The 23,036-nt window shown below is 45.4% G+C and overlaps 1 protein-coding gene across 2 annotated transcripts in view; it reads right to left on the reverse strand.

The window, feature by feature from the left end:
• The window catches only part of APP (amyloid beta precursor protein), a 237,925-nt gene that overhangs the window by 41,974 nt on the left and 172,915 nt on the right, over nucleotides 1–23,036 (reverse strand). For both annotated transcript variants that reach the window (XM_083171856.1, XM_083171857.1), the window contains exon 6: nucleotides 289–491. In XM_083171856.1, coding sequence (XP_083027982.1) covers nucleotides 289–491 — 203 coding nt within the window. The remainder of the gene's footprint in view (nucleotides 1–288; nucleotides 492–23,036) is intronic.

The raw sequence follows: 23,036 nt of genomic DNA on the forward strand, positions 1-23,036 counted from the left end.
CCCCGGGATTGGCATCCCTACCTGTATCTACACAAGATATAGTTTAGCATTATAGCTTGTATAAAAACAGGGTGCTTCATTTATAGGTTTTGCTGTTTGAGGTGCTTGGGGCAAATACATCCCTCTATCTAAACAGTGGATAAGAGGAAAGAGGGAGTTGTTGCCCATAACAAATCAGCTCCTAACAATAATTTTCTAGAATGTACTTGATAAATGCTAGCAAGAAGCTGACTGGCTGAAACATCTCACCCTTAGTTACTGTAATAATAAGCGGTGTCATTACTGTACCTCTCACGACCTCTTCAACAGACTCTGTGGTGGTAGTAGTGGTGGTAGCGATGCTTGTGGTCCTCTCAGTAGCTTCCTCAAAGGCCTCCTCAGGCTCCTCCTCCATGTCTTCCCCATCATCCTCATCGTCGTCAACCTCTTCCTCCTCCACTTCTACCACTTCTTCCTCCTCTTCCTGTCGGCCTTGCAGAACCTTATCGTCACTGCAAAATAATTCACATCTTTAAGTTTAGGATTACAGAACATCCAGTAGGCCAATACCAAAAAAACAAGCTGTATACAGTATATGAACTTCAGGTAACAGTAAGCACCAGAGCAGAGACACACACCTTAGGTAGTAGGGAGGAACTGCACGGGTTGTGACAGCTGCAGTGCGATTGAATGAACACAAAGTATGTATGACAACATAATTTTCACCCAACATTCACAGTAGTGTTACACTGGATATCAGGCAGCCCTCTATAAAACTCTAGTTAGCAAATTAAATTCCCCATGACAAACGGGAAGTGCCTCGAGAAAAATGGTGTTGTGCACTGTGGCAAAAAGTATTTAAACTGTTACCTCACACCCCGGCATAGAATGAATAATGTTTTTGGTTGCAGGATTTAGCTATAACGTGCCCGGCTGAACACCGTACAGTAGCAGCACACTGCACTGAACTGAATTCCCCCATCTGAGACAAAATGGCTTTATCCTCTTCCGCGACTTGAAAACGTGACCAGCAGGAGCTGCATCTTAATTAATGGAAATAGTGGGACAAGAACAGTCTGTAGGGGAACAATTTTATTTGCTTATTTTCTCACATTTAACGGCCTATTCTTGTAAAGTGGAAACCAATGATATTCTGTTCCAGGAATTGGGCTTGATATTTAGAGTCAAATTTAACAATGAGTGATAGTCTTTATATTAGCACTGATGATTACGAATGAGTACGAATGATTTTATTTACAGTGTCTTATATCGCGCAGCAGATTCCGTTGCCCTTTACAATAGTAGACAGTGATAAAACAAACTGGGTAACAACAGACAGACTTGGAGGTAGGAGGGCCCTGCTGCAAGCTTACAATCTATAGGGATATAGGAGGGAAACACAAGGACACAAGGTTGCTTCGACCAATCATCTTCTGTCAATTTGCAAAAACACTTCCAGTTAGCCGATTGGCTGGAGCACCATTTATCACTTGATAAGAAGAATATCACTGGTTGTTAGATCTGCCCCTTAACATCCTACACAGAGGTCTCTTAAGGGGCCTACAAAGGAAGGGTGGACAAGCCTCCTGCATTTAGCCGGGCCCCCCGCATGCCCTCCCTCTGCCGGTCAAATACCAGTATTTATTATCACCCCCCTCCACGAAGAGCCGTGAATCATGCTGAAGAGCAGTGAATCACGGAATTTAAATGTATGGGGTGTGGCTTAATGCCAGCAATCCCCGCCCCAGAAAAGCTGCAAAGAGTCTCCTCTCTGGGTTTCTCCCACAGCGATTAACTGTATTTATCCAGCATGCTGGATCTTAATCACTGGGCAATAGCAGCACGTGGGTGAAATCACCCCGTGTGTAGGCTTCATTACTCATTTGTATTATGCATTTCTTTCCACACTGCCCTGAGTTTTTGTACATATATAGATGCTCTTTAGCTCAGTTTCCATACAGCTCCCTTTGGTCGGCTTATGTGATTGGATAGTTATCACAAAAAAACATTTACCTACTTTCAAAACTAGCGATGAAACAGTTTAACTCTGCAGGAGGAGCGAAAAAACTATGAATTCCCTCTGAATGGCCCCTTCAGCTCAACTATTAGTCCCAGCAGTGTAACAGCAGCTGGAGGCGCTGACTATTAATGCCTGGCATAGGCTTCAGGTGGGTAAAGACAAACACAACCTCTCCCCGTGCTCTGGCAGGCTGCCAAAAGCCTTCTTCTCTATGCAGCCATTTCAGGACGCAGATAATGAAAATATAATTTCGGAGCGTTGTCGAATGAAATTGTGTAATCAATTATTTTTTAGAGCATTCTCCTGTTGGTCGGGATTCACACCTCTGCTGTAACTAATTGCAATGCTTGTACGCAGCGGGGTTCTGAAATAATAACCCAAGCAGGCTCCAGGGTCACTTTTGAAATCTTTTGATGTCTTAAATTCCTTTTCGGTTTACCTGACAAAGTTACAAAAACCATTTAAATGCCTAATCCCATCATTTAAAAGCAGATTCTCCTCCTGCCTCTGAGAGCGCCAGCCACTAACATCAGCATTGCGAATCATTTTATGCGTGCAAAGCCAGTAAGAGGCTCAGGGATTTTTCTAGCTTGTATTTGGCTGGACTCGCCCCTACAGTATATGGGAACTCTGGCATTTTAAAGAAAACAACCCCCAGATGTAGTGGGTCTTTTACTGCAGCACAGTTTAGCACATTCGCACACTTGGCGCAACCAATGAGCACCAGATTCCGGTAAGAAGTTGCATCCGATTGAACTGGATGGATGGTAGTTTGTTTATGGTGGCATGTGCGCCATATAGTGGGGGTGACGTATCAAGTCTTGGACAGGAAGTGGAAACGTTGTTCTAACCAACCAATCAATCAGGTAAGACCTTGCTAATGAAACGAGTAGCACTTTAAGCAGTTCAAAACTAAAGAACTGGTTAATGCACAAATTATTATAGAAACAGGAATATGTTTAATGCTAGAGTTAGCGACCTTCCAGTTTCTAGCAAGTACTGACTGGACGTGCATAATCCATTCTTCTATTGTGCTTAATAAATGACAAAAACTGATTGGCTGGGCAACGTCTCCACTTTATCTCTTTGTAATGCTTGATACATCTCCCCCAATCCTCTTCATTTGAATACAATCCCTCTGCTGCCTGACAATTGGTAGGTGAGGCCATGGTTTAAAGAACTGTGAGGCGTGCAAATATTCTCTGTAAAGCGCTGCGGAATATGTATGCACTATATAAATAACTGCTAATAAATTAATACTCTAAGCACAAGCTGTCTCTTAACTGGTGTGGTATACATGTGACCATGACTGCTCAGCTAGTGATGCACTGATCTGTGACCAATGACATCACTGTCAAAATCACGTCCCAGAATGCTGTGTGGATGTCATTCTGGACTGCTCGTGTCACAAATTCAAAGACTTCTGGACTTCAGTTCCCCCTGAGCACTAACGCTGATCTCTGTAAGGGAACATTACTAAGGGGGCATATGGATCTGATCGCAAACAAAAGGACTGTCTTGTGTAGTATACAACATATGAATAGGGTCACAAGAGAATGAATGCAAAGGCTTCTGCATATGTGTCACACATACTTCTAGCAGCAGAGAGATTCTTCAGCCAAGTCGATGTAATTAACATTTAACCTTTTGGGATGAACTCTGAGCTGAATAAAAGACATTACAGAGAGGAGAATTGCTCAGTGGAAAATGCTACTTCAGCTTTTTCCCGCCATCCTACAAGCGCTAATGTGACACTAGCCTTAGAGGAAATACAGTGCGCTGTATGATGGGGTAGAGGTGCTGCTTGCCGTATATTTTCTGCCACGTAATCTGCAATGCGATTTCTTACCACCGGTGAGTGCCATCACACCCCAGATCACACACTTCCTACTCTCCAGGAGAGATTATGGGGTGCGCCGCGGATCTCGCCCAATACTCCGCAAATAACAATACAAAATAGACCGTAAATATGCAGATTAATGATGACCAGTATGAGACCAGTTATTGTATATTTTAGACCTTCATCTCATTGTTGTTATATTAAATAATTTTGCTCATGAGTTGATAGCACGGTGGTGCAGTGATTAGCATTGCTGCCTTTCAGCACCGAGGTCATGGGCTTGATTCCAACCAGTACCCTATTTGGGGCGAGTTTGTCTTCCCAAATTTGTATGGGCACACTTCAAACCTCAAAAGGACGTACTGTTTTTGCCCCAAAATGAGCCACAGTGGGTGATCTGTGTGGCAAGAAATATAGATTGCAAGCTACTGGGACAAGGACTGATTTGATTGACAGAAATGTGCACTCTATATAAACAACTAATAACAATAAAAGCTGTTCGGAATGTTCTTACAGCGTATTAAATGTACTTTGATGGTGAAAATCCAGAAATATACTCTAGGTGATCGGACCTGTACACACACACACACACACACACGCATTTCACACTGCAGGCAGCAGTCAGACACTCATCCAATGCATGGCAGCCAATGAGACCAGGCAACTTCTAATATTCAATTAAAATGAGGACTAAGGGCCTGATCGCACAGCTGAGAATTTGCCACCCTGGCAATCATCGGATGACTGCACAAGCGCTCGGTCCACAGTACCCATGTTTCAAAAGCCTGTGATCGATGCTCACCGATGAAGGCAAGCTCAGGGAGGACAGAAACCTCCAGTGGAACAGAAGGGCAAATTTGGGGGTATGCCGCAGGCATTTTCTGGGCGTTCCCTGACCATTGGGGAATAAGTCCTGGCTTACTTGGCGCCACAAACAGGAAATCCATTTGATGGTGAATGAATTTCCCCGTGTGCACGGCTGTGAATGAATTTGCCTGTTTGGGGCAGCGTTTACCTGATCAGGTCTGAATCAGGCCTTGAGTGCAAGTTATCAGTACTAATGTATACAAGCCCACAGGAGAATAATGACTGTGTTTAACCCTTTTAGTGCCAATTGAATTTGCCAAATATGCGTGAAAATTGGCAAGCAAACATTTTTATTCATCACAATGACCTGTAATGTTACCTTATATAGGAAATAATCTTTTTTTTTACACAACATTTTTTATTTGAATGTATATAACAAATGTGAGCGACGCTGGAATTTCTCACAGAGCTGTTGGCACTCAAAGGGTGCAAGGCAAAAAAATCTTTAGAATAAAGTACACATACATTTTTTGAATCTTTCTAAAATCAAGGGCTCCAAACTTCCTTCTCTTAGGTTCCATAGGCTCTTGAGGAATAATGGCAGGAGGACACTTAGTACCCTTCACTGTCTCATCTGCCTTCCTCCTTTCACAACACTAAGAATTTATTTGAAACCTGAAATGAACTAAAACAAAATAAATAATTGCATGACTTAACGGAGCGTGCCTTCGTCTCCCCAGTCTGCAATTGGAGACACATTTACCGGTGTGCACATCTAAAGGTCTCCTAAAGTTGCTGTTTCTAATTAAGATGTAGAAAGCTGCCTTCTTATTAATGAAAATAATCTCCAATTTTAACTTCACTGTAAACATCCTGCACAATGAATTGCTTTAATACTAGACTAGAAACCAGTCGGTTAGCAATAATCTATCGGTGATCTAATAAACCCAATATTACAGTCACAGAAGCAACAGTGAAGTGATGTATAGTAGGATAAGCTCATTGATGAGCGTGGGGAGCAGGGCAGCCATCTGGGGGGAACTGCAGGGATTCCAGTCCTGGGCCGAGGACTGCAGTTTATGGTTTCCTTGAAGCAATGTTGAGGTTGAGTAGTGCGGCCAGTGCTGCAGACACAGGTCTCAGGCATTCCAGGTGTTTGAGAAAGGGAAGGGGGGCCCTGCCTATTGTCAGTATGGGGCCCCACAATTTCTGATGGCAGCCCTGGTGGGGAGAGAAGGCAAGTCCTACTGGTCCTGTCCCACAGAGGAGCAACTATAGTACAAATTGCTGCAATACTTAATACGGTACTTATTTCCTAGCACGGCGCCCGCGATTTTGATTGTATTGATCGGGTCAGAAAAATCGCGTCGATCGCATGCCAACCAAATCGCATGCGATGGACTCGATTTTTACATTGGAATCAATGTAAAATGGTCCCTGAGACCCGATTTTACATTTATTTCAATGTAAAAAGCCTCAAAACCCCCCATTTTAATAGAAAACCCCCCTCATGTTTTAAATGCCCCCCCCCCAATGTTAACGCCACCCCACTATTGACGGCAACCCGAAGCGTGGTGAGCGCAGCGAGCCCGCAAGGTGCGGTGGTACGCGTCCTCCGACCTTTTCATACCCCCACTATCCACGTCGGCATGGAGTTGATTTATATAAAGTGTGGCGAGCGCAGCGAGCCACCGTGCGTGAAGCGTGGCGAGCGCAGCGAGCCCCACGAGGGTACGCACATAACTTCACAGGTATACGCTGCGCTCGCCACGCTTCGGGCTCGGTGGCTCGCTGCGCTCGCCACACTTTATGAAATCAACTCCACGCCGACGTGGATCGTGGGGGTATGAAAAGGTCGGAGGACGCGTACCGCCGCCGCTCGCCACGCTTCGGGTTGACGTCAATAGTGGGGTGGCGTTAACCATACTTTATAACCATACTCAATGAGAAATTGGCCATATTGGCCCATTTCCCATTGTCCCCTATGTAAAATCGCGTTGATCGCATTATAATGGGCCGCGACCGACGCGATCAACCCGATTTTGACTTGAAAAATAATTTAACATTATTCTCTATGGGAAAATCGCGCTGATCGCATCGCGGCCCATTATAATGGGCCGCGATGGACGCGATTTTCTCTTTCACCGGCAAATTAACAGGTGATTGACAGAAAATCGGGTCCATCGCGTTGATTGTATGCCTTAAGTACCTTAAACTTAAGGCATACAATCAATGAGACGGGTGCCGTCCTAGGAAATAAGTACCCTTAATACTTGCTAGGACAGAAAGGTATTAAGGAACACGGGAGATAATACCTCCCACCTGTCCAGACTGTCGCGGCACAGCCACACTGTCCCATGGTGGGTGGGTGCGTGATGAATAGATGCTGTGCACATGCGCTCCACATCTTTTCAGGGTAGACAGAGGTACTGGGGGCATGCCAGCAGCTCACAGAGCAATTTGAATGGCCCCACTGTGACAAAAACTGGAGGCGCGGCTTGAAAGTGCATCATATACTTGAGACCACGCCCCCTTTCTGGTTCATGAACGGGAGTACTTAACTAGAAAACAAATGCATTCTATTAAATTATACCGAGCAGCTGTTTGGTTACCATGGGCAAATTCTCCACTGGCTTACTTCTCAGTGATTTATAAATCCACCCCAATGTGCATCACAGCTTGCTGCATAGACAGGCAATGTTCTGTCATGCTCCATACAGGACTCAACTATGAATGTTTTTGTGCCATTTACCACAGGACACCATCAGAGGCCTTGTAGGCCATTGCCTCGATGGGTCCAAAGCTGTATTGGCAGCACAAGGGGAACGTACACAAAATTAGGCAATGAATCATACCTCCCAACTGTCACGATTCCGTCGGGACAGTCCCGATTTTCGGGTCCTGTCCCGACGTCCCACCCGCGGCAGGCATTGTCCCGCTGCGGGGGGTGGCAGTTGGGAGACCCCCCAATGTAGTAGAATAGACGCTGTGCGCATGCGCACAGCGTCTATTCTCGTATGAAAATGAGGTCGCGGCTAATTAGCATAAGCCGCGCCCTCATTTGCATACGCCACGCCCCCTTTTCGGGCGCTCGCGCGGCGTCCCTATTTCTTAACATGAAAAGTTGGGAGGTATGCAATGATCAGTCATTACATTAAAGTCACCTGTCTAGCATCTAGAAAAGATATAATGAAGGCGGTCACCCCAGGCACACACCCCCCTGGGGTTATTAGGGTCACTCTGTCCCTCTGGACCTGGGGTGTACATGCTATCATACAATAGCACACAGCAGTAACCCACTGTCAATCACCTTGACAATGTAGTAATCTGTAACAAAGCCCAGATCAATCTGATCAATAGACATGATATATAGGTCATTAGCTGGAGCTGGGGCTTTTCTTAGAAAACGGTCCTAAAAATTCCAATACCATTAAAAACCCACTTACACACGTTTTCTAAAAGCTTTAACTCATTCCTCTCTTTTTCAGACTCACAATGGGCCAAATTCAGACCAGATCACAGTCATGCAGATTATTGAATTCTTAGAAGCCAGCGATGGCTTTTCATCGGTGCCCGTTCGCAAGATGATTGACAGCCAGCCGGTGCTTGGGGGTGGCACCCTGCCGGTTTCATGGAGTGCTGCAGAAAATGCAGGGGGATCCCCGCTGTATTCAGGGAGGACCTCTGATGTCAGCTCTGGACCCAAACTCTCGGGAACCATTGCAGCACAGTATAAGGGTTTGGCTTCAAGGCCGCTGCACACAGAGGGAGAGTGTGTGTGTAGGGGGGGTTCAATTCGATGGTGAGTGATTGCGAATGGCTTGCGAATGGATATCCCCATCTTTGTGCACCCTCCTGAGCAAGGGAAAAAGGATGGACACTGTGCAGAACCACTGGTACCTTGCTCTCAAAAAATAATTAAGCAATTCTTGTGGTTTAATAAGTATAACTTGGCAAGTATGGATCAGTGATTTAATTAATTTCATTAAAAATCACAATGATGTGGTAAACTATGTGGGACAGGTACGGGGAGGTGTAAATGATGGGGGACAGGTACGGGGAGGTGTAAATGATGGGGGACAGGTACGGGGAGGTGTAAATGATGGGGGACAGGTACGGGGAGGTGTAAATTATATGTGGGACAGGTAGGAGGAGGTGTAAATGATGGAGGACAGGTAGGAGGAGGTGTAAATGATGGGGGACAGGTACGTGGAGGTGTAAATGATGCGGGAGAGGTACGTGGAGGTGTAAATGATGTATGACAGGTATGTGGAGGTGTAAATGATGTGTGACCGGTGTGGAGGTTTGAATGATGTGGGGCAGGTATGGGAAGTTGTAAATGATGCGGGATAGGTACGTGGAGGTGTAAATGATGCGGGATAGGTACGGGGAGGTGTAAATGATGGGGGACAGGTACGTGGAGGTGTAAATGTTGGGGGACAGGTACGTGGAGGTGTAAATTTTGGGGGACAGGTACGGGGAGGTGTAAATGATGGGGGACAGGTACGGGGAGGTGTAAATGATGGGGGACAGGTACGGGGAGGTGTAAATGATGGGGGACAGGTACGGGGAGGTGTAAATGATGGGGGACAGGTACGTGGAGGTGTAAATGATGGGGGACAGGTACGTGGAGGTGTAAATGATGGGGGACAGGTACGTGGAGGTGTAAATGATGGGGGACAGGTACGTGGAGGTGTAAATGATGGGGGACAGGTACGGGAAGGTGTAAATGATGGGGGACAGGTACGGGAAGGTGTAAATGATGGGGGACAGGTACGGGTAGGTGTAAATGATGGGGGACAGGTACGGGTAGGTGTAAATGATGGGGGACAGGTACGGGGAGGTGTAAATGATGGGGGACAGGTACGTGGAGGTGTAAATGTTGGGGGACAGGTACGTGGAGGTGTAAATGTTGGGGGACAGGTACGTGGAGGTGTAAATGTTGGGGGTCAGGTACGGGGAGGTGTAAATGTTGGGGGTCAGGTACGGGGAGGTGTAAATGTTGGGGGTCAGGTACGGGGAGGTGTAAATGATGGGGGACAGGTACTGGGAGGTGTAAATGATGGGGGACAGGTACTGGGAGGTGTAAATGATGGGGGACAGGTACGGGGAGGTGTAAATGATGGGGGACAGGTACAGGGAGGTGTAAATGATGGTGGACAGGTACGGGGAGGTATAAATGATGGGGGACAGGTACGGGGAGGTGTAAATGATGGGGGACAGGTACGTGGAGGTGTAAATGATGCGGGACAGGTATGGGGAGGTGTAAATGATGCGGGACAGGTATGGGGAGGTGTAAATGATGTGTGACCAGTATGTGGAGGTGTAAATGATGCGGGACAGGTATGTGGAGGTGTAAATTATGTTGGGCAGGTATGGTATGGTGTAAATAATGTGTGACCAGAATGTGGAGGTGTAAATGATGCGGGACAGGTATGTGGAGGTGTAAATGATGTGTGACCAGTATGTGGAGGTGTAAATGATGCGGGACAAGTATGTGGAGGTGTAAATTATGTTGGGCAGGTATGGTGGGGTGTAAATGATGTGTGACCAGAATGTGGAGGTGTAAATGATGCGGTACAGGTATGTGGAGGTGTAAATGATGTGGGGCAGGTACATAGAGGTGTAAATGATGCAGGACAGGTATGTGGAGGTGTAAATGATGTGTGACCAGTATGTGGAGGTGTGAATGATGTGGGGCCGGTACATAGAGGTGTAAGTTATGTGGAGATGTAAATGATGCACACAGGAAAGTGGAGGTGTATATGATGGGAGGTGTTTATGATGCGGGACAACTTTATGGAGTACTAGGTTCTCCCCTTCTTTAAATTAGTCTACTTTGGGTATTCCAGGTTCCCCCACAATCAAAAACACATATTGGCTAGACAATTAAAACCTGAAAAAAATGAACTCTAGTGTGGGTGTCCATGTGATAGGCCAGGGTGGCCTAACCGCTCTATGAGATCCGCCGACAGGTCAAGTTTTCCAGACCACCTAGCTGGTGCACAGGTGCTGTTATTACTAACCGTAACTTTTGCAAACATGTGCTGCATTCATTCCAAAATGACACATTCTACACATCCACAGGTGACCTGGAAAACATGGCCTGCTTATAGATCTCGAGGACTGGTTTGTCCACCCCTATGATTGGGGATATATAGTGTAAGAGCTCCAATAGAGCAGGACTAATGGACAATGACTAAATCTTCTCGGTACTTGTGGATTATCACGGCTCCCATCGCATGCCATATATAGTGGCATGCGATTTTTGCCGTTTTTGTCAAAATCGCATGCGATCGCATGCGATTTTTAACAGAAAAGCATCCAAATGCATTGAAATTAGTATGAAACATGTTCAATGGCCCCCAAATGGCATTTTTGAGGCTGTACCACCCCCACTATCTACGCGAACCCGAAGCGTGGCGAGCGCAGCGAGGTAAGCGTCCTACGACCTTTTCATACCCCCACTATCCACGTCGGCGTGGAGTCGAGAATAGAAAGTGTGGCGAGCGCAGCGAGCCACCGAGCCCCGCGAGGGGACGCGGACACCTGTGAAGCCCGCGAGGGGACGCACCACACTTTCTATTCTCAACTCAACGCCGATGTGGATAGTGGGGGTATGAAAAGGTCGTAGGACGCGTACCGCCGCCGCTCGCCACGCTTCGGGTTCGCGTTGATAGTGGGGGTGGTACAGCCTCAAAAATGCCATTGAACATGTTTCATACTAATTTCAATGCATTTGGATGCTTTTCTGTTAAAAATCGCATGTGATCGCATGCGATGCGATTTTTTCATGTGCGATGCCCATCGTGGGAGCCGTGATACTCCACAAGTACCATATTCTCTGTAAAGAGCTGAGAGATCCGGAAGTGCTAATTAAATAACGGTTATTAAATAATACATTTATATTGACCGGAACCACTTCCTTGTCCAGTCCTAGAGAAGACTATGTTAAAGGGCCACTTAACTGTGTGGTAGACCTTTCAAGACAGCGATTACTGTAAAATGGACAGATCCTTCCTGTGTACACATGCTGCACAGAGGACAGAGGAGAGAGCAGCCCCTTTCTCACCTCATTAGGACTGAGCCCAGAGCCTTTTCCATACACGATAAGGGCCATGACTGCCTAGCTGGTAGTTTTCATGTAGCGTCTTTCTTGCCACCGTGATTTGCTGTCACTGCAAATTGGAGCAAGTGCATTGAGCTGAAGACCTTGGAGAGTTTAACAGCGTCATCATCAGCCAGCAGAACAGCCTAGCGTAACGCCTGCCCATAGCTATCATTATTCTGACAGGACGACACAATCTATGGAACAAAACCGGAGAGCACAAAACCCGGCAGTATCTGGATATTAGCTCAGTTACACTTAAGAGCAGATTACACAAATTTCCCTGCCATTAATTCATAGATTAAATCTATTGTTCCCGTACAGAGCGAGTTCATCACAAACAGCTACAGGTTTAAACCCCAATACCGTACAATGTGCTGCCGACGCAGCATTCTGGCAATTGCCTTTCAAAGAGATAAGCTGCATCATCAGTTCCTTTATTCCTCCCCTTCTCCATTAGTTTGCTCGCTGCAGCGTTTACGGATCTGTCCCTCATGCGGACGCGCACGCGGTTGGAACGAGTGCCAAAGCAAGGGGAAGCAATTATACCTAGTTTGTTCCCAATTTAGGATTGGGAACAAACACAGGAATGAACGAGAATGGGTATTAACAGATTGTGAGCTTACAGGGAAATAGGAGTTTAATGTGTGAGGATATAAGACCAAACATTGCATAATGGTCCAGCCAAATTGCAATGGGAGAGCCAGTTACAGAGCATTGTCGGCCTGTGGTCAGAAGCCTCTTCCAATATAAGAACAGAACACGTGCACATTTTTTCGTGAGCTGCGGAGAATGCTGGAAATTTTGTAAAATTCTATATAGTAAAAGGCCAACGCTGCTTCGCACTTCAATGGGGGGGGGGGGGGGGGATTCAAGGGGTTTTCCCTGCTGGCACAGCCCCCGGCAAATTTTTCACGTTTTTAAGTTAGTTCAAGGTTTATATTAAACACTATAGTAGGAAAGTGTGAACTTGGGCTACTGACTGATTTCTTGAGGCAGACATCAGAACACTGGACCCAAGCAATGTAGTACGTATTTAGCAACTGCCCTGTAGATAAGGGTGACTATGGAGGCAGTCGCTGGCTTGTCTTGCTCAGTCTGGGGACACAGGTACAGGAACTTCAGGTAGGGCAGCTCCTCCTACCTGCCTTGCCGTGTTAGTGACATCATCCACGCCACACTGTCTCCCCCTCAACACCTAACCAATCCCAGCCACTTAGAAGTCAGAGAGGAGGAGCCGGAATTAGAGGAGGAGAGGCCCTCCTGCCCTTGCTCTACAGTATGTACTTATCCTACGCACAGGCCATAAAGCAGCGGAATACCAAGGAGTCAGTTTGACCCATAAATTATCCGGCTGCAGACCCTGGTGCAATGCACCGACTGCACCGCAGCTAGTTCCACCCCTGCCCTCTTCTCTGAACTGTAGTAAATGCAGCCGCAAACCTTGTAAACTCTGCTGTAGACATTTTATTTGGTCATTTATTGAGCTATTCAAATATCAATTCTAAGGTCTCACTTTAAAATGAGGTTCAAAAGGTAACATTAACTTTAATGTAAATTACAAACAGTGACTTAAAATACCATTTAAACATACACTGAAAAACTGAAAGGTTTTGCTTACAACTACGTGATTTCCTGCAGCGGGCCTGGGGCAGGCGGCTTATTGCCAATCGTTGTATGAACCGGAAAGAGTGGATACCACAGAGATCAAGGAGTTCTTTTAACATCCCAGTTTCACCGTCAGCGTTCGTGTTTCCCATGATCAGTGTACTGCATGTCATCATACAGATAAAGCAGCCTTAAAGACGGTTACCCTCAGAAAAGCAAATAAGCTTCACATTATATATAGCTTTGGTGACACAGAATCTACCACCCATAAAGTCCACGGGTTCTCAAAGTCGGTCCACAGGACCCCACACAGTGCATGTTTTGCAGGTCTCCTCACAGAATTAAGTGAAACAATTAGCTCCCCCTGTGGATCTTTTACAATGTGTCAGTCAGTAATGAATGCACCTGTCGGGTGACCTGGAAAACCTGTGTGGGGTCCTGACACCAAGTTTTAACTGGATAGAGTCAAAATCCCGGCAGTCGAAATACTGACGCCGGAATCCCGAACGCGGCAATTTCTCCCTCTATGGGTGTCCACGCCGGGATTCCGACCGCCGGAATTTCGTACTGAATCCGTTTGAGAACCACTGCGGTATAAGTCTATTTCTTTTGAGTTAGGAATCATCCTGGTAAAAGTTCTATTATAATCCAACACAGACTTCTAACTTGCTGTCCTGTCGCTGGTCACCAATGTTGCAAGAAACAATGGGCAAGTACTGCTTAATCTCAGTGCTGGAGATAATATATGCATCAAAAACGGAATATGGCCAAATGTAAGCAATAACCAAGGCCGAGGAGAATAACTGGCGAATTATCACATTGCTACATATTTACATCCTTACTACATACAGTACTGGCCTATTCAGCCAAAATGTCTGGGAGACATCCACATTTAGTTATCCCAGAAGAGCAGGCCACACTTCCACATGGGCCTCATTTACCACCTTGAGTTAGGACAGATGACAGCGACCTAACCCCCGATAAAAATTGACAAAATTGGGAAGGCATGAGTTATTTGTGTTGATCATGCACATGAGGAAGCCATTCGCTCACCAGCTCTACAGTACTGGCCAACTGGTCACTTACTGTAGTCTCCAGGTCTTATAGGCAACAATTTCCACCCTAAAATGGAAAGACACAACCTGGAAACCCCCAGAATTAACAGCAGTCAACGCTCTACATGGTCTTCTTCCCACAATGCTTAACTTTTCCATAGTTCTATAACAGCAGCTAATATTACAGAATTACACTCTACAAGGCTGTGGGGAAAGAGTTAGGCAATAGGGGAAGGGCTAAGCTGCACAAGGGGAGGGTTAGGCAATAGGGGAAGAGTTCAGCAATAGGGGAAGAGTTCAGCACTAGGGGAAGGGCTAGGCGGCACTAGGGGAAGGGCTAGGCGGCACTAGGGGAAGAGTTCGGCTGCACAAGGGGAGGGTTAGGCACTAGGGGAAGAGTTCAGCTGCACAAGGGGAGGGTGCGGCACCAGGGGAAGGGCTAGGCGGCACCAGGGGAAGGGCTAGGCGGCACCAGGGGAAGGGCTAGGTTACACAAGGGAGGTTTAGGCACTCGAGAAAGGCTAAGCTGCTGAAGGGGAGGGTAAGGCACTAGAGGAAGGCCTAGGCTGAACACAACGGGAGGTTTAGGCACTAGGGGAAGGCCTAGGCTGCACAAGGGGAGGTTTAGGCACTAGGGGAAGGCCTAGGCTGCACAAGGGGAGGTTTAGGCACTAGGGGAAGGCCTAGGCTGCACAAGGGGAGGTTTAGGCACTAGGGGCAGGCCTAGGCACAAGGGAATGGTTAGGAACTAGGAGAAGTGCTAGGCTGCACAAGGGGACAGACAAAGAACATCCACCCTGCTCCTGACGCTAACTGCATCAGGTTACCCCTATGCAAAGCCAGCCATGCCCTTCTGCCTCTATGACTTCTGTAAGGGTAATCCTATTAATAAAAAAATAATAATAATTAAAAAAAAAATGTATGACTTTTTTTTAGCATACAGCTGGTTATACCATCATAATTGATTGTAACTTTTTTTTTTTTAAATCACATAAGATACATAATTGTGCTTTGCAATAACCTGCGTTTTGCATTGTAGTTTTCACAAGTCCTTCCCAGCCACCCCTGCATTCCATTTACATATAGTGTTTCCCATTTCTGAGAGATAGTAAAACATATACAGGTTGAGTATCCCGTATCCGAGTATCCGTTATCCGAATTATTCCGAAAACCACACATTCCAGAAAGTGAGTTTGCTAAAAACTCACTGGGGACATTTGTAACAGCACTACTGGTGACATGATATGTAACTGGCACTATATATGTGCAAGAAAATGATTGCTTGACATTCAAATTCAATATCTGAGATAGTACACAAATTTTGTTTCATGTTTTGAAACCTTGTTTTTTGAACAAATAAAATATATTTGTGTGTATTTTATGTGGTAATAAAATATATTTGTGTGTATTTTATGTGTTTATACAGCATACATGCAAGATACTTCAAAATACATAATTGAAATATTAATATATTCCGAAATACGGAATAATCCGTTATCCAAAATTCTCCTGGTCCCGAGCATTTTGGATACGGGATACTCAACCTGTATAAATATTATAGAGGGAAAGTGAAACGAGTAGAATTGGGTCAGCTCAGAGGAATTGCTATAACTGGCCCACATTTATGGTTACAGGAGTCTACATGAAATTTCTCTGCATAGGTGGATAGACATACAATCTCTGAAGAGAATTCCTCAGCCATGTTTCCATTCAGCCTAGCTACAATAACGGATTTCTCTATATTCCCTCTTTACTATGGTAATTACTTCTGTGTGTAGCCATATTTAACCCCTTCACGACATTTGACGTACATGTACGTCATGGTCGGGAAGTACTTCCCGACATTTGACGTACATGTACGTCATGGATTCTAACTGTCACTGCGTCTATAGACGCGGTGACAGTTAGGAGATGTCTGCTGTCCCTGACAGCAGACATCCCCCCTCGTCGCCCAGGGGGGGCAGGGGTGCCCCCCCCGGTCGGCGATCGCTGTGATTGGCTGTTCAAATCTGAACAGTCAATCACAGCGTTTCCTGTGTTACCGGCGGCTAAGCCGCTCGGTAACACAGAAAACGGTGGTGATCGGTGCAGCACCGATCACCACCGAGCGGCAGCACCCCCCTCCCACCCGCCGGGCACTCACCCGGCAGCAGCAGCAGCTCCAGCGGCTCCACCGCTACGTCCGGAGCGCACGCTGCGCTCCCCTCCTCCCCCCTCCCCCCCGCAGCAGCAGCAGCAGCAGCAGCAGCAGCAGCATCATGCTGCTGCTGGAAAAGTGAAAAATAAAATAAAATAAAAAATAATGTGCAAATGTGTGTATCTCCTATATATTTGGCTACATCTGTCACTCAAAGTGGGTGTCTGTGTCTATAACGCTCTGTTCCTGGACTTTCCTCTTAATGTGTGATTGCCTTCATCTGTGCTGAACACCTTTCTGAGAAATTAACCAGTTTAAAACAGGTGATGGCAATCATACATTAAGGGGAAGTCTAGAAACAGAGCATTGTGTCCCTCCTGGAGAGGATCATGTTGGGAGGTATGTGACAGAGAACCAGCCCAGTGAGCCCACAGACAGTGCCAGACACCCACTGCCTTCCCATGTTGCCCAGCACTGCTACTCCACAGCCACCAGGTGAGCGCCCCCCTCCCGCGATTTGCGGCAAAACCTCCCCCCCCCCTCCCGCGATTCGCGGCAAAAACACCCGCTCCCCTGCGACCCCCCCTCCCGCGATTCGCGGCACCCCCCCGTGATTCGCGGCAGCTCCAGAATTAAATTGCACATGGAAAACACTGACACGGCTATGGTCGACAATGGAAAAAGGTTGACATGAGTTTTTGAAGTTTTTTTGTCATTTTTTGAATATTTTCATATTCATTCTCATGTGTTGACATGGACACCAATGAAGTGCAACACTTATGTCAACATTTACATGTGTTGACCTTTCTGTGTTAATTTTTTACTTGTGGCGATTCGCGTCACACCCCCCGCAACCCCCCCCTCCGGCGATTCGCGGCACCCCCCCGCGACCCCCCCCCCTCCCGCAATTCGCGGCAACCCCCCACCGGAACCCCCATGAACCCCGCTCTCCCGCGATTCGCGGCACCCACCCCCCACAACCCCCCCCCCTCCCGCAAATCGCGGCACCCCCCGCGATTCGCGGCAGCCCCAGGATTAAATGGCACATGCAAAACACTGGCACGGCTATGGTCGACAATGAAAAAGGTTGACATGAGTTTTTGAAGATTTATTTCATTTTTTGAATGTTTTCATATTCATTGTCATGTGTCAACATGGACACCAATGAAGTGGCACACTTATGTCAACATTTACATGTGTTGACCTTTCTGTGTTGATTTTTTCCTTGTGGCCATTCGCGTCACACCCCCCTGCAACCCCCCCTCCCGCGATTCGCGGCACCCCCCGTGACCCCCCACCTCCCGCAATTCGCGGCAACCCCCCACCGGAACCCCTGTGAACCCCGCCCTCCCGCGATTCGCGGCACCCAACCCCGCGACCCCCCCCCTCCCGCAATTCACGGCACCCCCCGTGATTCGCGGCAGCTCCAGAATTAAATTGCACATGGAAAACACTGACATGGCTATGGTCGACAATGAAAAAGGTTGACATGAGTTTTTGAAGTTTTTTTTTTTCATTTTTTGAATGTTTTCATATTCATTCTCATGTGTCGACATGGACACCAATGAAGTGCCACACTTATGTCAACATTTACATGTGTTGACCTTTCTGTGTTGATTTTTTCTTGTGGCGATTTGCGTCACACCCCCCCCCCCCACAACCCCCACTCCCGTGATTCACGGCACACACACAACACACCTCCCCCGCGATTCTCGGCACCCCACCCCGTGCCCCCCCCTCCCGTGATTCACGGCACACCCCCGCGACCCCCCCTCCCATGATTCGCCGCAACCCCCGCCCCGTAACCCCCCTCCGCGATTCGCGGCACCCACCCCCGCGACCCCCCCTCCCGCAATTCGCGGCACCCACCCCCGCGACCCCCCCTCCCGCAATTCGCGGCACCCCCCCCCCCGCGATTCGCAGCAGCTCCAGAATTAAATTGCTCATGGAAAACACTGACATGGCTATGGTCGACAATGAAAAAGGTTGACATGAGTTTTTGAAGTTTTTTTTTTTCATTTTTTGAATGTTTTCATATTCATTATCATGTGTCGACATGGACACCAATGAAGTGCCACACTTATGTCAACATTTACATGTGTTGACCTTTCTGTGTTGATTTTTTCTTGTGGCGATTCGCGTCACACCCCCCCACCCCCGCGATTCACGGCACACACACACCCCACACCGTGACCCCCCCCTCCCGTGATTCACGGCACACCCCCGCGACCCCCCTACCATGATTCGCCGCAACCCCCGCCCCCGTAACCCCCCTCCCGCGATTCTCTGCAATCCCTCCCGCGATTCGCAGCATCCACCCCCCCACAACCCCCCCTCCTGCAATTCGCGGCACCCCCCGCGACTCCCCCTCCTGCAATTCGCGGCACCCTCCGTGACCCCCCCTCCCGCGATTCGCGGACACCTAAGTTGCAATACAGGCATCTCTCATACAATTCTAACCATATTTCTCATATACAAACGTTCACAAATTAAGGGGGCGCAGCCCCTTACGACGGTGTGAAGAGCGCCCGTAGGGCGCGATGAATCACCTAGTATATATATATATATATATATATATATACACACACACACAACATATATATATATATATATATATATATATATATATGTGTGTGTATATATATATGTATATATATATATATATATATATATATATGTGAACCCAATATTCCAAATCGCGCTCTTTGTACAATTAAGATTAATCTTATTAGTCCACAATTGTTTCGGCAGCCTCTACCACAATGTCCCCAGAGGGATAAGGGACCCCAACAACAATATAACACCCAGTTGTGGAATGGCGCCAAAATCAGTAAAAGTCCATAAGTATGGTGGTCCGATCTCCAATGAAGTACTCAAGATAAATCTTCCAATCACTTTATTTTCAGAAATACATTCAAGACACGATGTACAGAAACGTCCCGACGCGTTTCGTCTTACACAGACTTCATCAGGGGAACAATTTTGTGTCTACAAATACAAACATTTAATTATAAAACTTTTCATTACAATTGCTTCAATGGCGGACCCATAATTATATTTATGTAAGTTTTTAGAACCACACCTATAATAGGTATGCAACCCACAAAGTGGGAGCAAAAAAAGGGAAAGAGAAGAAAAAGTAGAAAGAGGAGAGCTATGTGATGGAGAACCGGAAATCCCGTAGGAGCAGATTGTGGAAATTTTCTTTATATTAGTGAGTACTATATTGCCTCGTGATATTAGGTGACATTAAATAATTTATTTTAAATTTTGGTGTGTGTACCTTTATTTTGATATTGATTATCACCGGCAATGGATTTTTAAAAAGGTGTCTCCTATATTTAGAGACCTTGTGCAGGACAACTTTAGATCCTATGACAAAAAGAAGTACCTTATTTCAACTGTGATAGGTTTTAAAATTAAGTGATAAACAATTAGTGAATAATTCATTAATGGTATGCAATCTGATACATACCTTTAGCCTTCAAAGAGTTCAAGGCCTTGGGTAATCAATTAAAAATGGTGAGTAAGTCTAATAGAGTAACCTACGGACAATAAATACAAAAAAAGTTTTTTTTTTTTTTTTTTTTTTTTTTTATGTGTTATTCTACATGTTGTGTGAATTTACACATACCAAGTGACTTAATGTTCACCGAAAAATCCTTCCCTGCCAGCACTGACTTGCCAAGTTTTACAATCTGCAAGATCCTGAAAAAATTTTTTTGCACAGAGGTGTCATTCCAATTTTCAATGTGGGGGCTGTTTATATATAAATTTTCAAAAAAATCTCAAACACCTACCAATAGTTTATATGGGTAACAGCTTATCCACAATGCACAGCTTCAAATACAATGGGTCTATTTTTTGAAGAAACATCATAATCAAATTCATCTGCTTAAAAACAACGACATGATATTGTACAAGTGTACTAAAACAGTCCAAAAAGCAATAAGACCAATCTTAACTCCTCACCTGTTAACCAAATCGATCTGTCCTGCAGGGAAGATACTACAAACTGGGAGTGTCCCTCATTCCTTTTTATAGGGGATGTGAGATCACCTCACTTCCTGTTTATCCTGATTGGTTAGTTATAATAACCAAAAATAAAGGTATTGAGACTATCTATTGCGGTTAATATCTGGCAGGTGAGCCCATTAGTCTGTTATGTTGTTAAATAAAAAGGGTAAGATTGGAAAGCTAATGTCCCACGTTCTATATGGATTTAATTAAATATATTCCCATAATTCCATTGTTTTACCCAGGATTCCCGGGGCGCATCAATTTCTATAGAGGTGTGCTAATTGTTGGATTTTTAGATTAGTAATTCATATTGATCCCCTGGGTAGTGGGTGCATAACAGTGGTCCTCTATTGAGGAGGTGATCGCTGTTACGGACGCTAGATCAGTGTGATCAGAGAGAAGCGCCGTCGTAGTGGAGCTTCCTGTTTGCGTTCCACCCTGTAGCCGGAAATGCGGTTCAGCTCACGAACTGTTACGGACGCTAGATCAGTGTGATCAGAGAGAAGCGCCGTCGTAGTGGAGCTTCCTGTTTGCGTTCCACCTTTTGGCCGGAATTGCGGTTCAGCTTACCGTCCATCCGGGTGTGTCTCCAACCTGCATAGAAAGATGTTTTCACTCTCTACCCTTCCGTCATGGAACTTCCTGTTTGCGTTCCATTCGGGACAGATATGCGGCTCATTTAGCAGCCATCTTTAATAGCGCTGCTGCAAACATTTCTAAATGGCATTATAAGGTTAAACAATTTATTTATTTAATTAAAGGGCTAGCGGACCTGATCTGTTAATGTGTAACCTGACCTATTAATATATAACTATGTCTATTTTATAATATACCATTATTTAAAGGTTTCCGATATTATCAATCAAATATTATATCGATAGTTTTATAGTAATTCACCTTACTCTAGGTGGGTTATTCTTTTGTTAATATTTGGTTTTAACTTTTCAATTGTGGTAAATCCACATTAATACGGTGGGACAAATCTTGGCCTATTGTCCCTTGGACTGTTACAACTTTTTTCATAATCTTTACATTTCTAAAATATCAACATCAAGTTATCAAAATGAAATAAACAATACTTAAAATTCATATAAAATATATAAAACAAATTTAAATTAATTAATTAATAAAGATATCCCCATATATATTTGTTTGTCTAGAACTCTTATTAAGATGGTTTACTCTTAAATATATTGATCAAAGGAAGGCCGTCAATTCAATTGATTCGTTCAAGCCATTGGGAGTCTGAGAATTTAATGTGTAAATCCAATAGGACTCTCGTCTGGTTAGTCTTTGGTCCCTATCTCCTCGCGTGAATCTTGTTTTACATGTTCCAGTGCAATGAATGTTAGTTTGTTTACATCTGAGGCATGTTCTCTTTGAAAATGGCGTGGGACGCTATGATTTTGCACTTTATTTTTTATATTTCTCGGTGCTCTTGTACCCTTAGTTTCAGATTCCTTTTAGTTTTTCCCACATATATTAAATCACAGCTACATTTCAACATGTATATCACATATGTGGAATCACATGTGACTACCCCATTGCATTGTGGGAGTTTTCCAAACTTCGATTTCAACCAGATGTAATTCTTTCTTTCATAAACTTGCAGCAAATGCACTTGTTACAGGGATATAGCCCTGTGCGTTTTTCCAAGATTTGATGTTGTCCTACCAGATTCAATTCTGTTTGGGCTTAAATCTGCTGGGGGCCAGCATGTTTTTTAGATTATTGGCTCTCTTAAAAATTATTGGGGTTTCTTCGGAAGATGGGGACCCAGAATGGGGTCTTTCAAAGAGCAGGTGCCAATGGGTGTTTAAGCACCTCTTGATTCTGGAGTGTTCCTGATTGTACGTGGTTATAAAAGGGTTTGGATTCTGAAAAGAATGATCCGTTCTTTACTTTATTTCGTAAGAGGGGTTCTCATTGCAGTACTGCTGCTTTTTTCCTATCTTGTTGTACTCGGACCTTATCGTACCCTTTTTCCAAAAATTTCTCCGCCAGTATATCTGACTGTTCCCAGTAGTGCTCTAGGGAGCTGCAGTTCTTGTGTATACGGACAAATTGCGAATAAGGAACTGTTGTCTTCCACTTGTCTAAATGACAGCTGTCTAGGGGAATGTAGCTGTTTGCGTCTGTGGGTTTGAAGAATGTTTTTGAGGAAATGCCGCCGTTTCCATTAGCTGTCAAAATTAAATCAAGATAATCTATTTCGTTTTCACTCTGTTTGGAGGTGAATTTCAAAATTGTGAGCGTTTTCTTGGATCTTATCTATGAAGAGATCTGCACTGGCTTCATCCCCCCTCCATATGAAGATCAAATCATCAATGTATCTCTTATAGTATATTATTTCCGGGTATTTGTACCCCAATTCTTGGTACAGATGTTCTTTCTCCCAGTCGTCCATATAGATGTTAGCGAATGAGGGGGCAAACTTGGTCCCCATTGCGGTGGAACGCAAA

Source organism: Crinia signifera, chromosome 2 (assembly GCF_055691185.1).
Source record: "Crinia signifera chromosome 2, ASM5569118v1, whole genome shotgun sequence".
In the NCBI taxonomy this organism is placed as follows: Eukaryota; Metazoa; Chordata; class Amphibia; order Anura; family Myobatrachidae; genus Crinia; species Crinia signifera.